General features: G+C 43.3%; 3 protein-coding genes across 4 annotated transcripts; all 3 read right to left on the bottom strand.

Moving 5' to 3' along the window:
• Positions 1-4,306: 4,306 nt before the first annotated feature.
• On the bottom strand, positions 4,307-7,754 carry LOC115107130 (ubiquitin-conjugating enzyme E2 N-like). The gene is made up of 4 exons (XM_029630548.2): positions 7,647-7,754; positions 6,202-6,448; positions 5,969-6,109; positions 4,307-5,664 (listed from the first exon to the last, which is right to left on the bottom strand). The coding sequence occupies exons 1-4, from the start codon at positions 7,674-7,676 to the stop codon at positions 5,618-5,620; spliced, it is 465 nt and encodes a 154-aa protein (XP_029486408.1). The 5' UTR covers positions 7,677-7,754; the 3' UTR covers positions 4,307-5,617.
• Positions 7,755-8,180: 426 nt separating this feature from the next.
• Positions 8,181-11,675, bottom strand: LOC115107131 (large ribosomal subunit protein mL42-like). Its single transcript, XM_029630549.2, has 5 exons — positions 11,542-11,675; positions 11,278-11,335; positions 11,090-11,174; positions 10,640-10,803; positions 8,181-8,356 (listed from the first exon to the last, which is right to left on the bottom strand). The coding sequence occupies exons 1-5, from the start codon at positions 11,621-11,623 to the stop codon at positions 8,311-8,313; spliced, it is 435 nt and encodes a 144-aa protein (XP_029486409.1). The 5' UTR covers positions 11,624-11,675; the 3' UTR covers positions 8,181-8,310.
• Positions 11,676-16,120: 4,445 nt separating this feature from the next.
• LOC115107132 (periodic tryptophan protein 1 homolog) lies at positions 16,121-21,791 on the bottom strand. Of its 2 annotated transcripts, none has more exons than XM_029630551.2 (15): positions 21,555-21,791; positions 21,084-21,142; positions 20,599-20,774; positions 20,419-20,504; positions 19,674-19,770; positions 19,110-19,217; positions 18,811-18,941; positions 18,636-18,703; positions 18,379-18,475; positions 18,163-18,224; positions 17,911-18,022; positions 17,704-17,794; positions 17,428-17,549; positions 17,183-17,288; positions 16,121-16,672 (listed from the first exon to the last, which is right to left on the bottom strand). In XM_029630551.2, exons 1-15 carry the CDS (start codon positions 21,618-21,620, stop codon positions 16,575-16,577), a joined length of 1,479 nt encoding a protein of 492 aa, XP_029486411.1. In that variant the 5' UTR covers positions 21,621-21,791; the 3' UTR covers positions 16,121-16,574. The 2 variants fall into 2 exon arrangements, with proteins under 2 accessions (XP_029486411.1, XP_029486410.1); XM_029630550.2 differs by having other exon boundaries at positions 20,599-20,804.
• Between the last annotated feature and the right edge of the window lie 5,632 nt (positions 21,792-27,423).

Consider the following 27,423-nt stretch of genomic DNA (forward strand, 5'->3'; position numbering starts at 1 on the left):
GGGGCTGCCACCGGAGGGCTGGTGCGTGGAGGCGGCACAGGATAGACCGGACCGTGGAGGCGGCACCGGCTAGACCGGACCGTGGAAGCGCACTGGAGGTCTCGAGCACCGAGCCTGCCCAACCCTACTTGGCTGAATGCTCCCCGTATCCAGGCCAGTGCGGCGAGGTGGAATAGCCCGCACTGGGCTGTGCTGGCGAACCGGGGACACCATGCGTAGGGCTGGTGCCATGTACACCGGCCCGAGGAGATGCACTGGAGACCAGATGCGCTGAGCCGGCTTTATGGCACCTGGCTCGATGCCCACTCCAGCCCGGCCGATACGAGGCGCTGCAATGTACCGCACCGGGCTCTGCACACGCACTGGGGAAACCATGCGCCTCGCGGAATAACATGGTGCCTGCCCGGTCCCTCCATCTCCATGGTAAGCACGGGGAGTTGGCTCAGGTCTCTTACCTGACTTTTTGGGGCTGCCTCTCGCCGCCGTGCAGCCTCCTCATACCACCACCTCTCGGCTTTCGCTGCCTCCAACTCAGCCTTGGGGCAGCGATATATTCTCCAGCCTGTGCCCAGGGTCCATTGCCGTCCAGAATCTCCTCCCATGTCCAGGAGTCCTGCGATCGCTGCTGCTGTCCGTTACCACCCTGCTTGGTCCTTTGGTGATGGGTGGTTCTGTAACGGCTGTCGTGAGAAGAAGGTGAGGACCAAAGCGCAGCGTGGTGAGTGTTCATCTTATTTAATGAAAACTGAACACTGAATAACAAAACAACAAAGAAACAACCGGAACAGTTCTGTCTGGTGAAGACACACAAAGACTGAAAACAACCACTCACAAAACACAATCGAAAACAGGCTACCTAATTATGGTTCTCAATCAGGGACAACGATTGACAGCTGCCTCTGATTGAGAACCATACCAGGCCAAACACAGAAATAGAAAATCATAGAAAAACGAACATAGACAACCCACCCAACTCACGCCCTGACCATACTAAAACAAAAGACAAAACAAAGGAACTAAGGTCAGAACGTGACAGTTATGATGTATATAGTGCTATTTCTATTGTTTTAATTACCATTTTCATTATTTTATTTCACTAGTTTTACCAATGAGCTGTGGTTTATTTCACCAGTGGTTTTACCACTGAGCTGTGGCTTGTTTTCTTCCTGATAACACACTCAGTATTTCACAACCTAATTTCAAAACGTACAATATCTACAGGAACAGAGGATATGAATCATTGGCATTGAACACAATTGTGTGTGTGCTTCTTCTGTACCTTTGTTTGTGTCTGCTGTACATTCTGATAATATAATGCAGTGAATCGCTGTTCATACTGCATCACACCCATGTCATCCTCCTATCTTGTCACACCAACACCAAATAAGACATCTTGCACCATTATTCCATACAGCACTCTTGGAGGCCATGCACTACCACCCTTTCCCTTCAGTCTCCACCTTGGCTGGTTATATGTAAAGGTCAGCAAAGGAGAACCCTGACACAGCAGTCTGTTATCCCACTGCAAATATTCACAGGAAGAGATCCCCCCCCCCCCCCACCCCTCCTTGTCATGTGGAGAGTGGATCTCCAGGCAGTGCAGACATTCATAGTCACAATTGACTCTCATACTGACTGCAGAAGGAGAGGAATCCCATCACAACAAACAAATACTTCATAATGACTTCAGATCAAAAACAGTTATTACCATGCAACCACTAAGACTAGAGCATCACACCACAAATAATGTATTTCTACTAGTGAACAAGCAGAAAGTGTTATATTTCCGTGACACATTGATGACGCGACATCCAAAACATACGGTCTACTGTGAGTGGCCAGACAGTGTTCTACCCTGTGCCGTAAGCACCTGGTGATGAGTAATGTTCACCTGTCAGGTCAATAAATCAATGCCTGTCACAAAGGTTCTGTTTATATTTGGAAGTTTCTGAGCTGTCAGCAGTAAGTCACCTTATAACAACAGATCGCCTACCCTGTAACAACGCCCTGTAACAATGGATAATCTAATATCCCCCCCTCCATGACTTACTTTGAGGAAAAATGTACTTACTATGACTGGGATGGATGTGGTTGTCCCACCTAGCCATCTTAAGATGAATGCACTAACTGTAAGTCGGTGTGGTTACGAGTGTCTGCTAACGGACTAAAGTGTACAAATAAAAAATAATAATAAAGTGATGGACTAATTTCACTGACAAATCTTTATTGCTCTAAGGTTAGTTAATGTTTAGTCTCTAAAAGATAAGACAAGGAATAAAATCCTGCATTTATATTCTGAGGATTAGTTCCTACACTGAGTGACTCACTGTTGCCATATAAACGAAGACAAGACCATAATACAAGGAATCATTTCCTGCATTTACATTCCGAGGATTGGCACATGGGTCATTCTATGAAAATGGTGGCTTTCCTTTCCCCACTTTAAGCACCAGGGAAAACACTTAAGTGTCAGATAATGACACAAGATGTTTGTTTTAATTGAAGTGTTTTGTGTTAATAGACAGTATATACAGGGCGTTCTGAAAGTATTCAGACCCCTTGACTTTTTCCACATTTTGTTAATTTACAGCCTTATTCTAAAAATGGATTAAATCGATTTTTCTCCTCATCAATGTAGATTGATGAGGGGAAACAAACTATTTAATGCATTTTAGAATAAGACTGTAACATAACTAAATGTGGAAAAAGTCAAGGGGTCTGAATACTTTCAGAATGCTCTGTATATAGTACAACATGCTCAATACCATTAAATTGGCTTGTCCTACTCCCTAGGGTCATCAATGAGTTGTGGTTTAGTGACATATTTTGAGTAAAAATATATATTTCTCTCACACCTTAAAATATTATAATATAAAAGTATTTAGTGGAATACTTCAACTAAAATATCAACTAAATAGTATAATTTACAAGGAATAGCTGTCCCTCAATTTCATGTCACTTGTGTTACCCCGTTATAGATGACCACTTTGAAAACAATTCAACATCTTTGCCAACTTCTTCCTGGGTCAAAGGTTCATTGGAGGCAGGGCTGTTTTGAAAGGAACATGGTGGGTCTGCACTCTCTCTCATTTGAGCAATTTTAAGATTAATTTGGTAATTTCATGCTAAACCTTTGGCAACTAGCATGTTTTTTTTTTTACCTCCCGCTTTGGCCAATGTGGCCAGTTTATACATGCATAATCCAGGAGCAGAATTACAGTCTCACCTTGATTTGCCACAAAATCTCTAGTTGAAAGTGACTGTTTCTGGAAACTGTGCAACAACATTTTCTCTTTTCCCCCATGCAATTTGAGTTTCAGGCAATGAGATTCAGCCCCTCGCCATTTGAGTGACAGCTAGCAAGATGCACACAGCAGGTCGAGAGAGCAATGACACATCGGGGACCGCTTTTGGCTAATGAGTGCTACTTTCAGAACTACTACCAAATAAGTACCGGAGTGTTACACTGTTTATAGTAAAGGGAAAGGAAAGTTGATTACAATAATTTACAAACACAGCTGTAGCTCGGCCACCTTCCACCGCAGATGCGGAAGCCCGACATAGGTGGATGCCGTAGATTGAAACGCAGCCCATGCAAAAAGCCAGATATCCATCTTAAATTGACAGAGTTTGATGGGGATTTTTTTTGTTACTTAGATTGATGCACAAGTGCGTCAATAGAAACTTAAGAATTACGTGATTTAATAACAATTGAAGAAGTGTGGTTTGAGCTACTGTGGCCGACAGCTATGCCATCTAGCCTGCAAATGTCACTGGTGTTATTGTAAAAAAAAATATATAGTTTAAAGTAAATTACTAATCAAAACATATTCTTAATATTATCATTAACCTTATGTCTGATTATATATGCAAATTAAATAGTCAATTTACATGGAAAGCCCGAGTTGTCATTAAAATATATGTAACACCAGTGACAAAAAGGGAAGGCATAATTTTCAGGGAAATGTAACAAATTAAAATGCATTAAGCTGTCATTTATGGTGATTTACAATGTTACGGGGTGTTAACTATTATCTGACTAAGTTTTGGTTAAAAACATTTTTATTTTTAATTGCTGGTCAAAAGCCATTATTTTCATGGAACGACCCCCACTGAGTGGCTCACTGTTGCCATATAAACAAAGAATGAACAATAAAACCATTGTGACATACTGGCCCCTAAAGACAAGCATGGCCCTGACATACAGGTATCCATCTACTCCGACAGAGCAAGGGTGTCAATAAAGAAAACAAGTGTGTCGTGTCCCCTCCCCAGATACACAACAGCACAGACACATTCACAGGAGTCTTACTCAACTTGTTTTATTTACAGGAGCCACGTATGCAAATGCATTGTTTTTTTCCCCCATATAATTTCAGACACTGGTAATACACAATTATCTTTGCCTTTTTCACATGAAGAGTTGACTAACCAGAGACATGGAAGCCATTCTCAATCTAAAGGCCAGACGCTTGGATGACGAATCATTGATATTTAATTCCAAATCCCTTAGAAAAAGATAACAAATAAATTAGAACATTCTCTGACTTTCTCCCCTCTTTCAGGATGTTGGTTGAATTAAACATGAATACACTAGCAGTAGAGAATTGTAGAAAAGACAAGGGTGAGGACAGAGTTTGGGAAAAGCAATGAAACACCACCTACCAGAATATGTAGCTAGCAAGAAAGAGATCAAACAAAATGGCACAACAAAAATATTTTTACTACAACATAACATTTACAGAAAAGCAGTACAGAAGCAACACAAGCCTGTGAGGATCTCAGCAATGAAGTGACGATGATAGTATTTCGTACCTCGTTGTTTCATGTCAGAATTGGGTGTACATTTCCCCCCCATCAACACCCCAAAAGTGATACTTCTCAATATCAATACGGATCAAACTAGTTAGAACAGTCATGTTCTGAGCTTGGTTAAGTACATGCTTTTAATGAAGTATCATAGGAGGGGGAAAAAAGAGACACCTGAAAAAAAAAATAGAATAAAAATCGACATTAAAAGAAAATGAAAAGAACGCCATTATCCCCAGAAGGGCGTCGTAACAGACACCCTTACCTCCCTAATCTGAGCTTCTGCCAAGGACTTGCAAACACAGGGCTTCCGAACCCACAACTTCAACTGTCTGAGGGAAACAAAGGTTACGGTAAATTCAACAAGAGACTAGGCGGCAAAACCTCAAGTGGACATTTTTCAAATGGGTGGGTATTTGGTGGCTGTGTCACAAACTCCCTCAATTTATTGACCTTTGAATAAACTGACCCATTGTATGACTGTGGGTCCAGGGCGATTTTCTATGTTTGTAACCCCTCGGGGGTGTGCCGAGACTTGTCACCACCCCCCCCCCCCCCCGCAGAAAAACAGAAAGCATCAGCCTCTGTCCATGCATTCGAGCAGTGAGCCGGGACAAAAACAAAACACATTGCCATGTGTCATAAGATCACCAGAGGGCTGCAGTAGTCTTGTTTTCTTTTAAATATATTCTTTACCGTTATTTTTTTGCTTGCTTTTATCTTGTTTTTTGTCTAAGACTGTGTCCTTTAAATGCAAATAAAGGAGATCATCTTAGGTTGTGATAACATCCAGTGCCCGTCTTTTCTTCTATACCTCAATGCTGTTTCCCGCGTAAAGCCTGGTCCATGTCCGAGCTGCAAGGTGCACAGAGAGGGGGTTCATTAACTACAGGTATTAGCATTCTTCTTGAAGGAATGTCTTGCTATCTCTGAATTGATTTGACCTGCAGTGGCACTTTAGGAGGCTAAAGTGAAGAGCACTACAAGAGCAGTAAGTAATTGGTTCCTTCTCACAATCACTGCCTCTGTTTAAAACAAGGCTTTGTTCACATTCAGAGATAGGTACTCTTGATCAGGATGCAAAATCATTTAAATGCCAAGGGGTGAGAATTTAAACTGAGTTCACTTCAAAACATGACACGTGCGTGCGCTGTCTCACCTGTCTCAATGGCTTGGGCTTCGTTTGATTTCCACTGCTCTGCAACATCGTTTGCAAGTGGGTCATCAGGGTTAGGAGCGCTTAATAATGCTTGGATTGATAGCAGCACTGTGCGGATCTGCAAAGCTGGGGACCACTTATCTGTGAGAGACAAAGAAAACGGTGGAGGAAGGAGTCATACTTTGAGTCAGGTCATGACTGTGACTAATGATAACTGAATCTGGATAACTCACCTTTCAAGATGTCTAGGCATATCCTACCCAGCTTGTCCACATTGGGGTGGTAGATTTTGGTCATGAATCGCACTTTGGGAGCTGCCATGGGATATTCTTCTGGCAGAAACAGTTCAAGTTTAAAGGTGCCTCCTTCGAAAGGGGAGTCCTGGGGCCCTGAAATCACCACATGGAAGTAGCGTGCATTCGCCTCATCAGGCTCTGCCTTTATTCCAGGAACGGGTTCGGCCAGCAAACGCTGAGTCTCCTGAACACAGACAGAGATACAGATCGAGACATGCAGGTAGATAGACAAACACATGCAAACAGAAACGTGTCATGTTCATGTTTGAAGTGAACCCAGTTTAAATTGTCTCAAGCAGAATGCGACACACATGCAAAGAACATCCACTCAGTCTTGTCTCTTTCAAGAGCACAAAATGGTCACTCGCCCAGTGTTTTTAGATCCTCAGCTAAGAGCTCATAGGATACAATCTATTGCAGTTTAATTAAAGGTGAAATTAAAAATATATAATAATTACATGCCTGGATGTGAACTTGCTGCAAAGTCTGTTTTTTGTGAATTATTCTGAAGCCTAGTGAGAACCAACATGTAACATCTTCATGGTATGACCGTCATTCTGATGTAAATAGATTTATTAACAATCACTTTCAAATAGAACTCTAATAGCCCCATGTAAACTATAACACCCACTGTAAAATGTTTGTCTTCTCGGTTTTTGTATTCAACAACTAGGCAAGTCAGTAAGTTAGGCCAGTTGAGTAGGCTGATAATTGAATGTTTCTGTCAAACATTTGTTTTTGTAGCCACCTAGTATATGTATGACAAACTATTGTCCCATGTCTCTTCATTCATTTCTGACACAGAACTCCTGCAAGACAAACAAGATCTCCTGATCATTGGGCCTAGACACAGTTTGAGAGAAATACCTGCACTGCCACCGGTTTCTATACTACAGCCAAGTTAGCTTTGCTACCCAAAGCACTTTCATACACAGTAAACCAAGCAAGTAAATGTGAGTTTATAATGCATACTCTGGAGTCCAGTAGTACAGCAAGTTCTACCAATATCTAACTAGCTAAATCTGCTAGCTGTATGTACGTTGCTAATGTTAGCTAGCAGTGCCAGTCGAGTGTCACTGTTGAGATCGTTAACTTGAGACCATAGCAAGGTTACTTCAATACATATATACCAAGGAAATTATGAATTTCAACACAAATAGACAATTAAGCAGACTTGGGCCTATTCAGCAGGAAGGATAATACATTTGACCAAACATTCCTGACTTGGGGCTGAGCCTGAGACACAGTACCTAGCTAACGGAAGTAACGTTAGATAGAAAATACATGGCAATGCACGTGCCTAGTCGTATTTTTCTTCGCAACTCAAAGGGGACCGAACTACGGCTTGTGAACCATTTATCGCATGTGGTTTTTGGAATTACCTTTATAATCCTGCGGGGTAGTCCTGCCATCTTGTTTTACTGTATACAGTATTTTTGTATGTTCACTCCTTCGTCGCCGATAAACACGCCTTCTGGTGAATGGTGTTGGCCTCTGACGGGATTGTGAATGCTGGGAAATGTATTTGTCAACGACCAGCGCGAACATATTTCAATGAAACGAACTTAATGTTCCAGTAGAAAATACTATAAATATGAACGAACTCTTTATTGTAATTTCTTTGAATCACAAAAACCTGAAAGATATGGACTGAATTGAAATGATCGTAAAAATGGACAGTTCTCACAATCAATGTAATATTGTTCTGCACCGTATGAGCCAAAGTTTGAGTCCCAGTTGCAGCTTTGTCTTTCTCCCGTTACACTGGTCCCCATTGCAGTGCTCTCCTTCCACAATAACATGCAAATACCCTAACCATGTCTCAGAATTTCATGAAATACAAGGTATTCAGCAAATAGGGAAAATATATATTTCACTGACAGTTTTGGTAATCTGCTTCAAAACAAGTGCGCAACTTCAGATATGTTAATTTTATTTTACAGCACAATTAATTACACCAAAAAACAGTTTTGGATTTGGAGGGTGAGCCAAGCTAATAATTATGTAAGGTATCAATGATTCTGAAGGTAAGAAACTCCTTAACAACTATCGGTCTTTTGGGGGATCTCTCTTTCTGCGTCGTGTATGGTACCTAAGAAAAAAAAGGAACAAAAGTTCAAATGTTCAACATACAGTGGATTCCGAAAGTAAGTACAGCCTTATTCTAAAATGTATTAAGCGATACTCTCTCGATCTATACACAAAATACCCCATAATGACAAAGCAAAAACAGGTTATTAGAAATTTTAAAAATCTGAAATATCACAAGTATTCAGACCCTTTACTCAGTACTTTGTTGAAGCACCTATGGCAGCGATTATAGCTTCGAGTCTACTTAAATATGACACTATAAGCTTGGCACACCTGTATTTGGGGAGTTTCTTCCATTCTTCTCTGCAGATCCTCTCAAGCTCTGTCAGGTTGGATAGGGAGTGTTGTTGCACGGCGATGTTCAGGTCTCTCCAGAGATGTTCGGTTGTGTTCAAGTCCGGGCTCTGGCTGGCCACTCAAGGACATTCAGAGACTTGTCCTGATGCCACTCCTGCATGGTCTTGGCTGTATGCTTAAGGTTGTTGTCCTGTTGGAAGGTGAACCTTCACCCCAGTCGGGGGTCCCGAGTGCTCTGGAGCAGGTTTTCATCAAGGATCTCTTTACTTTGCTCCGTTCATCTTTCACTCAATCCTGACTAGTCTCCCAGTCGCTGCAAAACATCCATACAGTATGAACCTGCCACCACCATGCGTCACCGTAGGCATGGTGCCAGGTTTCCTCCAGACGTGACGCTTGCCATTCAGTCCAAAGAGTTCAATCTTGGTTTCATCAGACCAGAGATTCTTGTTTATCATGGCCTAAGAATCCTTTAGGTGCCTTTTGGCAAACTCCAAGCAGACTGACTGTCATGTGCATTTTACTGAGGAGTGGCTTCCGTCTGGCCACCACCATAAAGCCCTGATTGGTGGAGTACTGCCAAGATGGTTGTCCTTCTGAAAGGTTCTCCTTTCTCCAGAGGAACTCTGGAGCTCTGGCAGAGTGACCATTGGGTTCTTGGTCACCTGCCTGACCAAGGCCCTTCTCCCCCGATTGCTCAGTTTGGCTGAGCAACTAGCTCTAGGAAGAGTCTTGGTGGTTCCAAAGTTGTTCCATTTAAGAATGATGGAGGCCACTGTGTTCTTGAGGACCTTCAATTCTGCAGAAATGTGTTGGTACCCTTCCCCAGATCTGTGCCTCTACAGAATCCTGTCTCGAAGCTCTATGGACAAGTCCTTTGACCTCATATCCTGGTTTTTGCTCTGACTTGCACTGTCAACTGTGAGACCTTATCTAGACAGGTGTGTGCCTTTCCAAATCATGTCCAATCAATTGAATCTACCACAAGTGGACTCCAAGTCGCTCTGATAAGAGCGTCTGCTAAATCACTTAAATGTAATGTAAAATGTAGAAACATCAAGGATGATCAATGGAAACAGAATACTCCTGAGCTCAATTTCTAGTCTCATAGCAAAGGGTCTTATTTACATAAGGTTTCTGTTTAATAAAAATGCTAACATTAAAAAAAAAACTGCTTTCGCTTTGTCATTATGGGGTATTGTGTGTAGATGGATATAATGTTTTTTCCTCAATTTTAGAATAAGGCTAACGTAACAAAATGTGGATAAGGGGAAGGGGTCTGAATAGTTGCAAATGCACTGTATAGGTGATTTTAAAAAGGACTGAGTGAGGATTGTACCCACCTTCATGCAAGTTTCTCACTCAATACATTCATTTACAAATTAGCTGAATACTTAAAAAGCCCAATGCAAACATTATCTCAATATCAAATCATTTCTGGGTAACAATTAAGTACCTTACTGGGATTATTTTCAATCAAAATTGTCAAAAACAAACAAAAATAGCTTCTTAGCAAGAGCAATTTCTCAAGCAAGAATTTTGCTAGAACTGTCGGAGTGGGGAAAACCGAAGCCTCGTTATTGGCAGAGACGCTTGGAACTCTTTCATATTGGTCTATTAACTAATTTACCACCTGGTGATGTAACCAAGCAGGCCAAAACAGGCTGAAATTTCAGGCGACCTTTTCAAACCGCTCTCTTACACAAAAAGAGCATTATCATTTTCACAGCATTCTTCCAACCTCAACATGGAAATATATATAAAACACAGGAAATTACATTTGACTGCACTGGGCCTTTAATTCCAAGGAAGTGCCATGTGAGTTCAGTACCAATATTTAATATGGAACAGGTGTGGCTTTATCTATTGCCCTGCTTTGAGCAGTCAATAACATAATTTTCCCCTTCTGAGCATCTTTATAATTTAGACAGTGCCCAGTTAGTACTGACTATCACTAAAGTGATTCAATCATAGAAGGTGTACTTACTGTCCCACTGGGTACCAGCGGTGCTTGGTGGTGTGAAACATTTTGCTCAGCTCCTCGATGGTGGGGGCCTGTTTGTTCTGCAGCACCTCCCTGCCGAGGTGGGCCTTCAGCACCTGGTCATGTGTCTCTGCCGGATTGGTCAGGGGGTCTGGCCGTAGAATGGGCTACAGTGTCACAAATACATAAGCCCAAAACAATCAAGGACCATTTATGCTGTTTTTCAACCTAAATCGCAGGGCTTATTTTGCCATTTAATAGCTGCCATGATGAGAAAAGGGGCATATTGCTGGCAGGGAAATCGCAGTCTTCCACAGACATCATGATTTTACAGATCAACCTGCAGGGCTTATTGTGTTTGCAAGTGCAGTATTTACAGTATTTAAGTGGTTTCCTTTTCCTCATCAGCTCTGTTAACGTCAGTATCGGCAAATCCAAGTTCTAATTTATTACCTGGGTAAGTTCATAAGGAACATCCTCAGAGGGATGGTAGCACACTATGGTCTTCCCATCAGATGTCACACCAATTTCCACCTTACTGCAATGAAGGTGACAAGAAATTAACAAAGTCATCACAATACACACAGTTACAAAATTATGATTTACTGTAACTAAGGCAACATAGCAAGCTATCTACTTACCAATCATCATCAATGGAAGGTCCACGGATAGTTGACTTGTGAAGGACAGGCACAACGCCTGTTGTGGATATATTGGTTTACATAAATCAAAAGGTACAGTATGATGTCATTAATAACAGCCAAGCTACAGTCACAAGATTGCTAGCTAGCTGGGTTCTCTGCCTCAGAAATGCTTACAAATATATGTGCGCTAACAATAACTATATAGCTAGTTGACAAAATCATTTCCTCAATCTTGCAAGTTTTAAAATAGACAGTACTCACCTGTGCAGTGTTTCAGTTGAGTAACAGTTGAAAACCGTGTAAATAAACAACTCAACCTATTTAAATGACCTGTAGCAGCCATGCTCAACAGAAATGTTGCATTTGTGTTTGATGGAAATATTTCCGTGTATGTCCTACACGGAAATAATTCCGTGTGAAAACGTAAATCCTACATTCAGTTCCGCCATACAAACCTTTACGAACAAATCCTTTTTCTTTAGCAAAGCCAAAGTAAAAATACAAAAATAAAACAACTGGTGCAATTTAACTGTCAAATTTATTTTGGGAAACGTATTTATCACATTTGTAGAAATATCTTTTTAGAATTGGAATAGAGTAAACTGAGAAATAATGGGATTTTAACATTTTGCTAATTCGTTAACATGAAACTCCAGTTGCAGCATTCCTCTTAACCTCCATATAATGGCAACTGAACATCGAAAGGGTTACCGATGTGACGTCTTACTGGAACCCTCAGTATTCCACAGCCAATGGAGGAGGGGAAGGCAAATGTATCAGTGAAACTTCAGCCAGAGGTTTTTAACCCATTCACATTTACATTACATTTAAGTCATTTAGCAGACGCTCTTATCCAGAGCGACTTACAAATTGGTGCATTCACCTTATGACATCCAGTGGAGCAGCCACTTTACAATAGTGCATCTAAATCTTTTAAGGGGGGTGAGAAGGATTACTTTATCCTATCCTAGGTATTCCTTAAAGAGGTGGGGTTTCAGGTGTCTCCGGAAGGTGGTGATTGACTCCGCTGTCTTGGCGTCGTGAGGGAGTTTGTTCCACCATTGGGGGCCAGAGCAGCGAACAGTTTTGACTGGGCTGAGCGGGAACTGTACTTCCTCAGTGGTAGGGAGGCGAGCAGGCCAGAGGTGGATGAACGCAGTGCCCTTGTTTGGGTGTAGGGCCTGATCAGAGACTGGAGGTACTGAGGTGCCGTTCCCCTCACAGCTCCGTAGGCAAGCACCATGGTCTTGTAGCGGATGCGAGCTTCAACTGGAAGCCAGTGGAGAGAGCGGAGGAGCGGGGTGACGTGAGAGAACTTGGGAAGGTTGAACACCAGACGGGCTGCGGCGTTCTGGATGAGTTGTAGGGGTTTAATTTACATTTAAGTCATTTAGCAGACGCTCTTATCCTTAATGGCACAGGCAGGGAGCCCAGCCAACAGCGAGTTGCAGTAATCCAGACGGGAGATGACAAGTGCCTGGATTAGGACCTGCGCCGCTTCCTGTGTGAGGCAGGGTCGTACTCTGCGGATGTTGGAGAGCATGAACCTACAGGAACGGGCCACCGCCTTGATGTTAGTTGAGAACGACAGGGTGTTGTCCAGGATCACGCCAAGGTTCTTAGCGCTCTGGGAGGAGGACACAGTGGAGTTGTCAACCGTGATGGCGAGATCATGGAACGGGCAGTCCTTCCCCGGGAGGAAGAGCAGCTCCATCTTGCCGAGGTTCAGCTTGAGGTGGTAATCCGTCATCCACACTGATATGTCTGCCAGACATGCAGAGATGCGATTCGCCACCTGGTCATCAGAAGGGGGAAAGGAGAAGATTAATTGTGTGTCGTCTGCATAGCAATGATAGGAGAGACCATGTGAGGTTATGACTGAGCCAAGTGACTTGGTGTATAGCGAGAATAGGAGAGGGCCTAGAACAGAGCCCTGGGGGACACCAGTGGTGAGAGCACGTGGTGAGGAGACGGATTCTCGCCACGCCACCTGGTAGGAGCGACCTGTCAGGTAGGACGCAATCCAAGCGTGGGCTCACAGTATCGAAGGCAGCCGATAGGTCTAGAAGGATGAGAGCAGAGGAGAGAGAGTTAGCTTTAGCAGTGCGGAGCGCCTCCGTGATACAGAGAAGAGCAGTCTCAGTTGAATGACTAGTCTTGAAACCTGACTGATTTAGATCAAGAAGGTCATTCTGAGAGAGAACAGACGATCCTTGATGTTCTTGTTGACTGGGTGCAAAACAAACGGCTCTTTTCACCCACTGCAGCCAGAGGAATGGTCATCACTGACGTAACCCATGAGGTTGCATACTGTTACAGACTGGAAACATTTACAGAGTACAGGTCTGTGTGCTTAAGATTTGAACCACAATGCAAAACTTCCAAAGCAACAGTGTCTCCAAAACCAGCAGGGGAAGTACAGGAGCCACAACCCTGGCCAAGATGTTCCACAACCAGGTGTTAAATTACAGGCTGATTCACACAGACCGAGTGACCGGGTGCTCTTACTGCCAGGAGCAGAAGTGGGTTATGTGCAAGGCCTGCTGTGCCTCTACTAGGGTGAGCTTCCCTGTGTGCCATGGGCGAGGCAGGGGCAACAAAAAACCCTGCAGAGTGCAAGGGTGAGAAGATGGTGCCCTGCATGTCCCTGGGCCGGGTTTGCTGTGAGATGTGCGTGGGAAAGGGCCAGATGTGCTACTTCAAAGAGCTGCAGGTGGACTACCATTGTCATCTCGACAGATACCTGCTAGGTGTCCCAGGCAGCATCCCAGAGGGGAGATCCTCCACAATGGCTTGGGCCAAAAGGTGTGCCCCATTAGTACCTTCTCTGTGGAAGAGGTCAACGCAGCCTCATGGCGGATGGTGCGGTCGTCCCACTCCAGCTGCCCCCAGTGCCGCATCATTCAACAGAGACATCCACTGAGGGCAGTGCCAGTGACTCGAGTCCAGTATCGCTGGAGGGATACTTCTAGAAGTGTGTTTATTTTTGGAGTAGACCACTCCATCTACTGGCCAGGCTACCCAGAGAGGAGGATCCATCTCTGGTTATAGAACTGGTAATGCTCAAATCCCAGATAAAAGCTTCCTCAAACACATGCGTATGATAACAAACAGATTTTCATCCTTTCCTTTTCAAATATCAGATTTACTACAGTACCAGTCAAAAGTTTGTACACATACTCATTCAAGGATTTTTCTTTATTTTTAATATTTTCTACATTGTAGAATAATAGTGAAGACATCACAATTATGAAATAAAACATATGGAATCATGTAGTAACCAAAAATGTATTAAACAAATCAAAATATGTCTTATATTTTAGATTCTTCAAAGTAGCCACCCTTTGCCTTGACAGCTTTGCACACTCTTGGCATTCTCACAACCAGCTTCACCTGGAATGCTTTTCCAACAGTCTTGAAGGAGTTCCCACATATGCTGAGCACTTGCTGGCTACTTTTCCTTCACTCTGCGGTCCAACTCATCCCAAACGATCTCAGCTGGGTCAAGGTCATTTGATTGTGGAGGGCAAGTCATCTGATGCAGCACTCCATCACTCTCCTTGGTCAAATAGCCCTTACACAGCCTGGAGGTGTGTTGAGTCAATGTCCTGTTGAAAAACAAATGATAGTCCCACTAAGAGCTAACCAGATGGGATGGTGTATCATTGCAGAATGCTTTGGTAGCCATGCTGGTTAAGTGTGCCTTGAATACTAAATAAATCACAATGTCACCAGCAAAGCACCCCCACACCTTCTCCTCCATGCTTCACGGTAGGAACCACACATGCAGAGATAATCCGTTCACCTACTCTGCGTCTCAAAGACAAGGCGGTTTGAACCAAAAATCTCAAATTTGGACCAAAGGACAGATTTCCACGTCCATTACTCGTGTTTCTTGGTCCAAGCAAGTCTCTTGTTCTTATTGGTGTCCTTTAGTAGTGGTTTCTTTGCAGCAATTCGACTATGAAGGCCTGATTCGCACAGTCTCCTCTGAACAGTTGATGTTGAGATGTGTCTGTTAAACTTTGTGAAGCATTTATTTGGACTGCAATTACTGAGGTGCAGTTAACTCTAATGAACTCATCCTTTGCAGCAGAGGTAGCTCTGGGTCTTACTTTCCTGTGGCTGTCCTCATGAGAGCCAGTTTCATCATAACGCTTCATGGTTCTTGAGACTGCACTTGAAAAAAAAAGTTCTTGAAATTTTCCACATTGACTGACCTTCATGTCTTAAAAGAATGGACTGTCATTTCTTTTAGCTTATTTGAGCTGTTCTTGCCATAATATTAACTTAGTCTTTTACCAAATAGGGCCATCTTCTGTACACCCCTACCTTGTCACAACACAACTATTTGGCTCAAATGCAGTAAGGAAAGAAATTCCACGTTAACTTTTAACAAGGCACACCTGTTAATTGAAACTACCGGTCAACGCAGCGTTGACCTGCGTTGACTACCTCATGAAGCTGGTTGAGAATACCAAGAGTGTACTAAGCTGTTAAGGCAAAGGGTGGCTATTTTGAAGAATCTCAAATACAAAATAGATTTTGATTTGTTAAACTCTTTTTTTGGTTATCACATGATTCCATATGTGCCATTTCATAATTTTGATGTCTTCACAATTATTCTACAATGTAGAAAATAGTAAAAACAAAGAAAATGAATGAGTAGGTGGAATGAGTAGGTGTGTCCAAACTTTTGACTTTTGACTGGTACTGTAAATGTTTCACAAGTTGGTAAAATCCTTATTTCTTTACAATTTTTCCCTGATGGGCCTTTCAGTAAATGTTTGAGTAGGTATTTCAGATTTCACACATTTCTCTTTGAACCAATGCAGGAATGTCAATGACACAATACATAGTTTATTCTGAGGGAGAAAAAAAAAATCATCTCAGGATTTCAGGCCAAGATCAGCAAATTCCTACACAAATAATCATTGATGACATTAAACCAGATACCTGTGCCTTCAAAATCACATTTCAATAGTTATTCCATTGATTGTTAGTCAAAAACAAATATCTATTGAAATATTTAGACATACATTCAGATAAATATTCACCTTCCTTGTTGCAACGACATTTTAGCTCACAAAAACAAATATTTATGTGGTGCTTAATTATTAGGAGATGTTTTAGAAGAAAAGTTTGAAGAGAGAAAGTCTATCCACAGATCTGGCAATGTTCTTGAAGTGCCTTCTTGGCCTCAGGTTGACAGAAAGTCTTTGGCTATGTGGATCTCTCTGTGTGAGTCCAAGGTGTCGCTCTATGTTGATTGGAAGTTGGTCCAGAGTGGTTCACTAGGAAAGCTCCATATCTGCTGTGGAAGAAGTGCTGCTGGATGCCTCAGGCGCTGTGGTTGCCACCAACCGCTCCCGATTGCCAAACACCTCAGCGACTGGAGACAGCACATACATGGATGGCACGCGAAGTCAGTGAACATACTCGGTCACGTACACACAAAACACACCATGTTGATAATCATCAGCTACTAATCTAACACCTCAGTGGCCAAGCAGACACACAGATATACAAACCCATGACTCTACTACCAAGCAGGAGAGATGATAGCTATATAAACATAACAGTCAAAGCCCATAATAAATAGATGTTCAATACAGAGGGAGAGAGATACTATCCCTCTATTGAACAGGTAGTTTTTTCATAGCCACTGTGCTTCTACATCTGCACTGCTTGCTGTTTGGGGTTTTAGGCTGGGTTTATTTGTGACATCTGCTAATGTAAAAAGGGCTTTATAAAATACATTTGGTTGATTGATTAAAAAAGTGTAAAGGCTAGTTGCCATATTCTAAATATATATATTTTTTTCTTGAACAAAAATAAAATACATGATAGACTCAGCTCCTTGTCAGGCCTAGAGCAGAAGGTAATAACATTGAAACTGTACCTGCTGCCACATCACTTATGTCCCAAACCCGCAGGCCATCCCTCTGTCCTCCAAATGCATATACAAAGGGCATGTCAGGACAGCACGCTGCACAGAACAGCACCCCCTATCAACAGAAAGGGAGCATTTCACCGGAACAGCCACATATACAGCACACATTCAAACATTCGCTGTTAGACCGAAACGTGGCGGATCTTAATGCAATGACATGGCAATGATTACAGCGACAGAGAAACCATCTTTACCATTTTCATGTCCCGGGTGTGAACCAGATTGGGCTTGTTCCCCAAGATGTCCCAAATCTTGACGTGTTTGTCTGCTGACGAGGTGACCAAGCATCCCCGGATCTGGCTGCTAAGGTCCAAGCCTATAGGGTCAGAGACAACCGATTTCAACTCTGTTTCCCTGACTTTGAATGCCATGTTTGTGTACCAGTACTCATCCAGTATTTTAAAGTCTGAATATGAAGGGGTAGGGGCTAGAGGAACTGGGGGCAGAAATTGGCCAGTCTCCACACCCACCTGACACCTCTCCGTCATGTGCCCTTAGTGTAAACACTGGCTTGTCCGAGCGTGCGTCCAGACAGTAAACAAAGCCGTCCTCTGTGCTCGCCTAAAACACAGCCAACCATCAGTGAGAGTGGAAACAGGAAAGTGCACCAAGCATTTTCCATGTGAAAGTTAGCCAATATGCAATGCTATGTGAGAGGTGGCGAGAGGGCAGCTTACCAGGAAGTTGCAGGGAGAGAAGTGGTTCCAGGCGACCCTTTCCACCTGCCCGCTAAACCTCCAAGTGCGATGGCTGCTGTCCGGGCTGCGGCAGTCATACAGGATTGCCGACCTAGCCAGAGGAAGAAGACACAGGTTAAGACTTGTTAGTTTTGTACAGTCACAATTCCAACCTCCTATATACAGGATACTTTTTTTAATTTTTTTTTTTTTACAATTTTAGAGGTTGTAATAGATTAAGATTGGACATACTTATCGTATGATCCTGATATCAGGGTCTGAGCTTCAAAGGGGTGGAACATCAACGTCTGGACCTAAAAGGGACATGACTTTAATGTTTGAGATCAACATTACAAGTAAGCAGGCGAGGCTACATCCAAAATCAATTTCACATTTTATTTTTATTATTTATTTAGAGTAGGCCCATTATGGGAAGTTAAACAGGCTGTGATGACTGGACACACATACCTTGTCAGTGTGTCTGCACAGTGTTGTGGCCGGTTTTCCCTGTGCCAGATCCCACAGGATCACTGTTTTGTCGGCTGACCCACTGGCCAAGACGTTGCTGTGGAAAAGAGAAGCAACACACAGAACCTCAGAGTAAAGGTGGAGGGTAGGTTTGTGACAACGCAAGTGACATTGTGATTGTGTGGTTACACTGACATGAGTGGAAAGGTCTGGGGCTAGGGGTGAGGGGTAACGGGTACCACTCCAATATGACTCACCGGACCAGTTTGTTCCAGGATAAGTCGAGTACAGCGTCTGTATGACCTTCCACTGGCTCTGCTGCAGCCTAAAAATTCCAATTGCATGTTAGGATTCGGGCCATAGTGAGGAGACACCAACACCATAAACATAACAGTAGAAACTACCACATCCAAGTCCTTGTGGGAAAATTACCTTTTTGCTTTTCTTTTTCTTCTTGGAGGCCTTCTTGCTCCCCAGAGTGAAGGCAGGCTCTAGGCAGTCCACCACATCCAGGTCCCACACGTCAATCTGCGGTGTCATGTTGCCTACAGCCGCATAATTGCCTGTACAAACAGATGGGATTAATGTGAAGTCAAAAAAATACATGTTATACACTAAGAAAACACTGAATTGAATGTCCACTTCACAGAGTCGGGTTGAGATAAACTGCTGTTTGAGTTTAACTCAAATCTGAGAATCCATTCAACACTATAAAAAGTGAAAACACTCACCTGTGCCTTCTGGACTAGGGTCAAAGTTAAGCCACTCCACACACAGTGGATAGGCTGGCAGGAGTATGTCATGGTGAATATAGAGGGATTCCTCCTCGGAGTTGTATACTGTGCAGAGGCAAATAAATATTTATTAAAAACAACCTTTGTTTTTACACTGGCATGTACACAGAGTATACCAAACATTAGGAAAACCTTCCTAATATTGAGTTGCAAACCAAGCAGTGTTGCAGGTCTTGACACAAACCATTGTGCCTGCTACCATACCCTGTACAAAAGCATTTAAATATTTTGTCTTCCCCATTCATCTGATTGGCACACATTCACAATCCATGTCTCAAGGCTTGAAAATCCTTCTTTAACCTGTCTCCTCCCCTTCATATACACTGACTGAAGTGGATTTGACATCAGTTGAAAGCTATGGATCACATGTTGGTCAATCTATGTCATGGAAAGAACATTTTTTGTACAGTCACTATGTCTACACTGATACACAAACTCCCGCTTCACAGCATCAAATAGTAAGTCTCAGCTGAGAGTCAAATTGCAGTCTCTGCAACTCACCGTGAATCTCCAGGTTGCAGCAGTCCTTCTCTGCTCTGCCTGAAATTACGAGGTTATCATTGGGCTTGATTTGAAAGTCCTCTCGCTCATACTGGTCCTGGAGAGACAAAGAAAAGATACCAACAACTATGTCTGAATGATACAGAATTACCAGAAATTAAGAGCTGGGACGATAAACCGAAAATGATCAGTACGACCATTTATCGCAAGCATTTTGCTAATATCGTTCATCATGAGAAGTAGCCTAAACTAGAGAAATGTGAAGTTTGAAATTAAATAAGTTGGTTTAATGGGACAATTGATGGCTACAACCATCAAACTAGTAATAGTTGTTTAAAGGATAATAAATAAATAAAATACTGTAGTGCACATTATAAACTTATTGTTACTATTTATCGGTATCGCAACAATTAGGTCATTTTTCACAATATGGATTTTTTAGGTGGCAGGTAGCCTAGTAGTTAGAAGGTTGGGCCAGTAACCGAAAGGTCGCTGGATCGAATACCCGAGCAGACATGGTGAAAAATCTATCGATGGCCCTTAAGCAAGGCACTTGACCCCAATTTGCTTCAGGGGCGCCGTACTACTATGGCGGACCCTGTAAAACAACACATTTCACTGCACCTATCCGGTGTGTGACAAAATATCTTTTGTGTGATATGTATGGCATGTACTACTAGTTGGTACCAAACCAGACTGGTGAGATGTTTCATCACTCTGAACTGGCACACAGCCCTGGACTCACTGTGTCTTTGATGGTAATGTAAGGATCCTCCTCATTGGTGCTGAACACTGTGAGGCCGGCAAGGCTGTCACCAAGGTTGGCAGTCACTGTGCCAGAAAAAAGAGATGAACAGTAAGTGAGTTCTTTTGGGGGGGGGAGGGTCAGACATAATCTGAGAGCAGACGCAGAAACGATATTTACCAGAGTCTTCCTCGTCATATCTATCCAAACCATACTCTGCTAGTTCATCAGCTTCCTCCCTTCCTGCTTCATTTTCATCTTGCTCTGGCTCCTGTCCCTGAACAGCTTCTGCCTCGTCACTCTGTTCCTGCCCGCTGGCCATGCCTTCATCATCCTCCTCTTCACCTACGCGTTCACTGAGCAAACAAATACCTGAATTGCTAATCCTGAAAATGTATAATGTTGGGGTCAATTCCATTTTGAACTTATTTGATGAAACCCCCACCCCCCATTGAGAAAATTATTTCTTAGTCACGTCGCTGGTCCAGAAATAATGAGTATTTCAACCATTTAGCTACACATTTCAATTCATTTCCTATATTGACTGGGTTTAAATAGCAGTTTCGGTCTCATACTCTCACTCAGGTCAGTGTTCTTTTCTAAAGCCCTCCCAAACAAACAAAACAAGTTATATGTCAAGTAAGTCATCCAAAAACTCCACCAACCCCAATTGTTCTTTTGCCTCTGCTATAATGCGTTGCAATTCCTCTTTGCTCAACTCCACCTGTAACAAAATGTGGTAGCAGGTTAAAACAGACATTACCTAGCTGGTGCCATTAATTTTATTTGAATGAATTAGGCTGTTTATTAACTATAAATGCTGTAATTCCAAACGAACGTATTAGCGAGCTTGCTAGCTGGGGTGTATTCATTAATTGGATTCCGTTGCAAAATGTTTATCTGTTGCAAAACGTTTTGAAAACATTTTGCAACTGAAACCGTTTATTCCAAACTTAAAACGTTTTGCAACGAAAACGAGTTTATATTTGTCAAATTATGGTAGGTCCCTCCCCGTCTCGTTTGCTTCAGTTAGGTTCCTAGTATAAATGATAAACGGTTTGGGTTTTGCAACGTAATACGACTAATGAAAACACCACAGATGTATTTTCTGTCTTGTTGACAATTTAGATTCTTACCTTATCTGGTGTTTCCTTCGAAACGCCTCGCTTTACCCATCCAACACAAGTGATCTGAGAACTCATTATTGACAACGTACCAGTTTTCTAGTAATGCACACGAAATGCAATGTAATGTACAACTTTAAAGTGTACAAAACAGTTCGTAAAGATACAGAAGTTACATAAAAATGGCACACCAATGATTGACATGTGAGTTGAGTCCTACTCTGTCGAGAGAGGCAGTGTCGCAGACTGATGACGTACTTCTTCTTTTGAGTTTTTAGTGCCGAGTCGTACACTTACGGTACTTACCGTACTGGAGTGTGAGGCCGGTCACGACCTGTCTATACCACTATATCCAAATCAAATGTTATTGGTCACATTCAAGTGTTTAGAAAACGTTGTTGCGGGTGTAGCGAAATGCTTGTGTTTCGAGCTTCGACAGTGCAGTGCAGTAATATCTAACAAGTAATATAAAAAAAATTCACAACATATACCCAATACACACATCTAGTAAATGAATGGAATTAAGAATATATACATATATGGACAAGTAATTTCAGAGCAACATAGACTTAGATACAGTAGAATAGTATAGAATACGGTATATATATATGAGATGAGTAATGCAAGATATGTAAACATTATAAAAGTCACTAGTACAATTTGGGTTACGTGCCTTCCTCAAGGGCACATCAACAGACTAACCTTGTCAGTTTCGGGAGTCGAATTAGCAACCTTTCAGTCACTGGCCTAACGCTCTAACCGCTAGACATGGTGCCGGAGGGAATAGCTGCCGTTTTATGGGCTCCTAACCAACCGTGCTATTTTGTTTGTTTTTTCCCATTGTTTGTAACTTATTGCGTACATAATGTTGCTGATACCGTCTCTTATGAACGAAAAGAGCTTCTGGACATAAGAACAGCAATTACTCACCTTGAACTGGACAAATAATTTTTCTTTAATGAGTCGGACGAGGGGGATTTACTCCAGACAACCAACAAGGCCCTCATTCCCGCCATTCGGAGATATTGCGGAAGGAGGTCGTGGTGCCTTGTAAGGATCCGGCAACGAGTGGCTAATCTGCCTTTACCATCGGTACTATTAGCCAGCGTACAGTCATTGGATAATGAAATAGACAAACTACAAGCACATATATCCTACCAACGGAACATTGAAAACTGTAATATCTTATGTTTCACCGAGTCATGGCTGAATGACGACATGAATAACATACAGCTGGTGGGTTATACATTGTATCGGCAGGATCGAACAGCAGCCTCTGGTAAAACAAGGGGTAGCGGTCTATGTATATTTGTAAACAATAGCTGGTGCACGATATCTAAGGAAGTCTCAAGGTTTTTCTCGCCTGAGTATCTCATGATAAGCTGTAGACCACACAATCAACCGAAAGAGTTTTCATCTATATTCTTCGGAGCTGTCTATTTACCACCACAAACCGATGCTGGCACTTAGACTGCACTCAATAAGCTGTATACGGCCATAAGCAAACAGGAAAAATGCACATCCAGAGGCGGCGCTCCTAGTGGCCGGGGACTTTAATGCCGGGAAACTTAAATCCATTTGACCTAATTTCTACCAGCATGTTAAATGTGCAACCAGAGGGGAAAAAAACTCTAGACCACCTTTACTCCACACACAGAGACACATACAAAGCTCTCCCTGTCACATTCTGACCTGTATTTTCCTTTGTTTTGTCTTTATTGAGTATGGTCAGGGCGTGAGTTTGGGTGGGCAGTCTATGTTTTGTATTTCTATGTTTTTCTATTTCTGTGTACAGCCTAGTATGGTTCTCAATCAGAGGCAGGTGTAGTTAGTTGTCTCTGATTGAGAATCATACTTAGGTAGCCTGGGTTTCACTGTTGGTTTGTGGGTGTTTGTTTCCGTGTCTGTGTTTTTCACTACACGGTACTGTTTCTGTTTTGTTATTTCACATATTCATTTATTGTTTTTGTATTTCATAGTGTTCAGTGCTTTTGTTATTAAAATCGTCATGAACACTTACCACGCTGCATCTTGGTCCGATCCTTACTCCTCTTCAGACGAAGAGGAGGAAATCTGCCGTTACACTCCCTCGCTCTACATTTGGTAAATCTGACCATAATTCTATCCTCCTGATTCCTGCTTACAAGCAAAAACTAAAACAGCAATCACCAGTGACTCGGTCAATAAAAAAGTGTTCAGATGAATCAGATGCTAAACTACAGGACTGTTTTGTTAGCACAGACTGGAATATGTTCCAGGATTCTTCTGATGGCATTGAGGAGTACAATACATTAGTCACTGGCTTCATCAATAAGTGTATCGACGACGTTGTGCCCACAGTGACTGTACGTACATACCCCTACAAGAAACAATGGATTACAGGCAACATCCACATTGAGCTCAACAGTAGAGCTGCCACTTTCAAGGAGCGGAGCTTAATGGAAATCCTGCTATGCCCTCAGACAAGCCATCAAACAGGCAAAGTGTCAATACAGGACTAAGATTGAATCGTACTACACCGGCTCCGACACTCGTTGGATGTGGCAGGGTTTGCTAACTATTACAGACTACAAAGGGAAGCACAGCCACGAGCTGTCCAGTGACACAAGCCTACCAGTCAAGATAAATTACTTCTATGCACGCTTTGAGGCAAGAAACACTGAAACATGCATGATAGCATCAGCTGTTCCAGATGACTGTGTGATCACACTCTTCGTAGCCAATGTGAGTAAGACCTTGAAACTAGTCAACATTCACAAGGCCGCAGGACCAGACGGATTACCAGGACGTGTGCTCCGAGCATGCACTGACCAACTGGCAAGTGTCTTCACTGACATTTTTAACCTCTCCCTGTCGGAGAGGTAATACCAACATGTTTCAAGCAGACCACCATAGTCCCTGTGCCCAAGGACACTAAGGTAACCTGCCTAAATGATTACCGACCGGTAGCACTCACGTCTGTAGCCATGAAGTGCTTTGAAAGACTGGTCATGGCTCACATCAACACCATTATCCCAGAAACCCTAGACCCACTCCAATTTGCATACCGCACCAACAGATCCACTGATGATGCAATCTCTATTGCACTACTCCACACTGCCCTGTCACACCTGGACAAAAGGAACACCTATGTGAGAATGCTATTAATTGACAACAGTTCAGCGTTCAACACCATAGTGCCCTCAAAGCTCATCACAAAGCTAAGGACCCTGGGACTAAACACCTCCCCCTGCAACTGGATCATGGACTTTCTGACGGGCCGCCACCCATGTGGTAAGGGTAGGTAACAACACATCCACCACTCTGATCATCAACACTGGGGCCCCTCAGGGGTGTGTGCTCAGGCCCCTCCTGTACTTCCTGTTCACTCATGACTGCATGGCCAGGCACGACTCCAACACCATCATTAAGTTTGCCGATGACACAACTGTGGTAGGCCTGATTACTGACAACGACGAGACAGCTTATAGGGAGGAGGTCAGAGGCCTGGCCGTGTTTTTATTTATTTTTATTTAACCTTTATTTAACCAGGTAGGCAAGTTGAGAACAAGTTCTCATTTACAATTGCGACCTGGCGTTATGTGGTGCCAGGACAACAACCTCTCCCTCAACGTGATCAAGACAAAGAAGATGATCATCTACTACAGGAAAAGGCGGGCCGAACAGGCCCCCATTAACATCCATGGGGCTGTAGTCCACATCACCAACACACTTTCATGGTTCAAACACACCAAGACAGTTTTTTGGAAGATGAGCTGTATCTGACCTGAATATTGAAATGACGACCAACACAATCACAGTTCTATATAAAATACAAAGAATTTTGATTTGATTTGGAATAACATACAAATTACAATACACTAGACAAAATACTTGAATGACAAATATTGTACAGGGGCAGATTGTTAGTTCATATATACCTTTGGTTTAAAACAAATCACAATATAATACAGCAACATGTATTGAGAGTGTCATGCCCTGACCTTAGTATTCTTTGTTTTCTTTATTATTTTGGTTAGGTCAGGGTGTGACATGGATGATGTATGTGTTTTTGTTCCTGTCTAGGGGTTTTGTATGTCTATGGTTAGTTGCCTGTGTCTGCACTTGTTTATATATAGCGTCACGTTCGTTTTTGTTTTTTTGTATAGTTTGTTTAGTGTTTCTCGGTTAATAAATAGAATACTGTATTCACATCACGCTGCGCCTTGGTCTCCTCCATTCAACGAACGTGACAGAATAACCCACCAAACAAGGACCAAGCAGCGTGAAAGGGAGGAACAGCACTTTGTGGAAGAATGGACCCGAGAGAAGGATGAGTGGGTAACAACCTGGGAGGAGATGGAGAGGTGGTCGATCGATCGAGGGAGAGTACCAAAGCCCGCTTGGGATTCTATGGAACAGTGCGCGGAGGGATACAGGAGAATGGAGGAACGGCGACGATATAAGTGTACACGGCTAGCACGGAAGCCCGAGAGGCAGCCCCAATATTATTATTTTTTTTTGGGGGGGGGCTAAGGGGTAGGAGACCTAAGCCAACTCCTCCTTACCGTGGGGAGCGTGTTACTGTTCTGGCACTGTGTGTGAGTCTGCACAGCCCTGTGCGTCCTGTGCAAGCGCCCTGCATTTGCAGGGCAAGTATAAACATCCAGCCAGGATGGGTTGTGTCAGCTCTACACTCCAGACCTCCAGTACACCTCCACAGCTCAGTACGTCCTGTGCCTGCTCCCCAGCCCAGTACCAGTGCCAACACCACGCACCAGGCTTCCTGTGCGTCTCTAGAGCCCTGTACGCCCTGTTCCTCCTTCCCGCACTCGCCCTGAGGTGCGTGTCCTCAGCCCGGTACCACCAGTGCCGGTACCACGCACCAGGCCTACAGTGCACCTCGCCAGTTCAGAGCGTCCGGCGACAGTACCCAGTCCAGAGCGTCCAGGCGACAGTACCCAGTCCAGAGCGTCCGGCAACAGTACCCAGTCCAGAGCGTCCAGGCGACAGTACCCAGTCCAGAGCGTCCGGCAACAGTACCCAGTCCAGAGCGTCCGGCAACAGTACCCAGTCCAGAGCGTCCGGCGACAGTCTACAGACCGGAACCTCCTACGACGGGCCGCAGACCGGAACCTCCTACGACGGGTCACAGTCCGGAACCTACCGCGACGGGTCACAGTCCGGAACCTACCACGACGGGTCACAGTCCGGATCCGCCAGAGTCTCCCTACAGTCCGGATCCGCCAGAGTCTCCCTCCAGTCCGGATCCGTCAGAATCTCCCTCCAATCCAGAGGCGCCACTCACTCCAGACTCGACCATCAGTCCAGTGGCGTCCTCTAGTCCGTGGTCGGCGGTGAGGGTTCCCGCTCCAGAGACATTAAGTAAGTGTGCCGAGCCAGAACCGCCACCTCGGAGTTATGCCCACCCAGACCCTCCCATATAGGCTTAGGTGTGCGGCCGGGAGTCCGCACCTTTGGGGGGGGGGGGGGTACTATCACGCCCTGACCTTAGTATTCTTTGTTTTCTTTATTATTTTGGTTAGGTCAGGGTGTAACATGGGTGATGTATGTGTTTTTATCCTGTCTATGGGTTTTGTATGTTGCCTGTGTCTGCACTTGTTTATATATAGCGTCACATTCGTTTTTGTTGTTTTGTATAGTTTGTTTAGTGTTTGTTTAGTGTAATAAATAGAAGAATGTATTCACATCACGCTGCGCCTTGGTCTCCTCCATTCAACGAACGTGACAGAGAGGTTATATAAGAGGTTAGTCAATGGCGATAGACTTCTATCAAAATGCTTAAAGTCAAAAATGTTCACGTAAATACTTGAGGTGACCATGAGTTTGTATGGAAGCCCGTTCCCGCCACCAAAAAATTAAATCTGACTCAGAGTTATGA

Source organism: Oncorhynchus nerka, linkage group LG23 (genome assembly GCF_034236695.1).
Source record: "Oncorhynchus nerka isolate Pitt River linkage group LG23, Oner_Uvic_2.0, whole genome shotgun sequence".
NCBI classification, from domain to species: Eukaryota; Metazoa; Chordata; class Actinopteri; order Salmoniformes; family Salmonidae; genus Oncorhynchus; species Oncorhynchus nerka.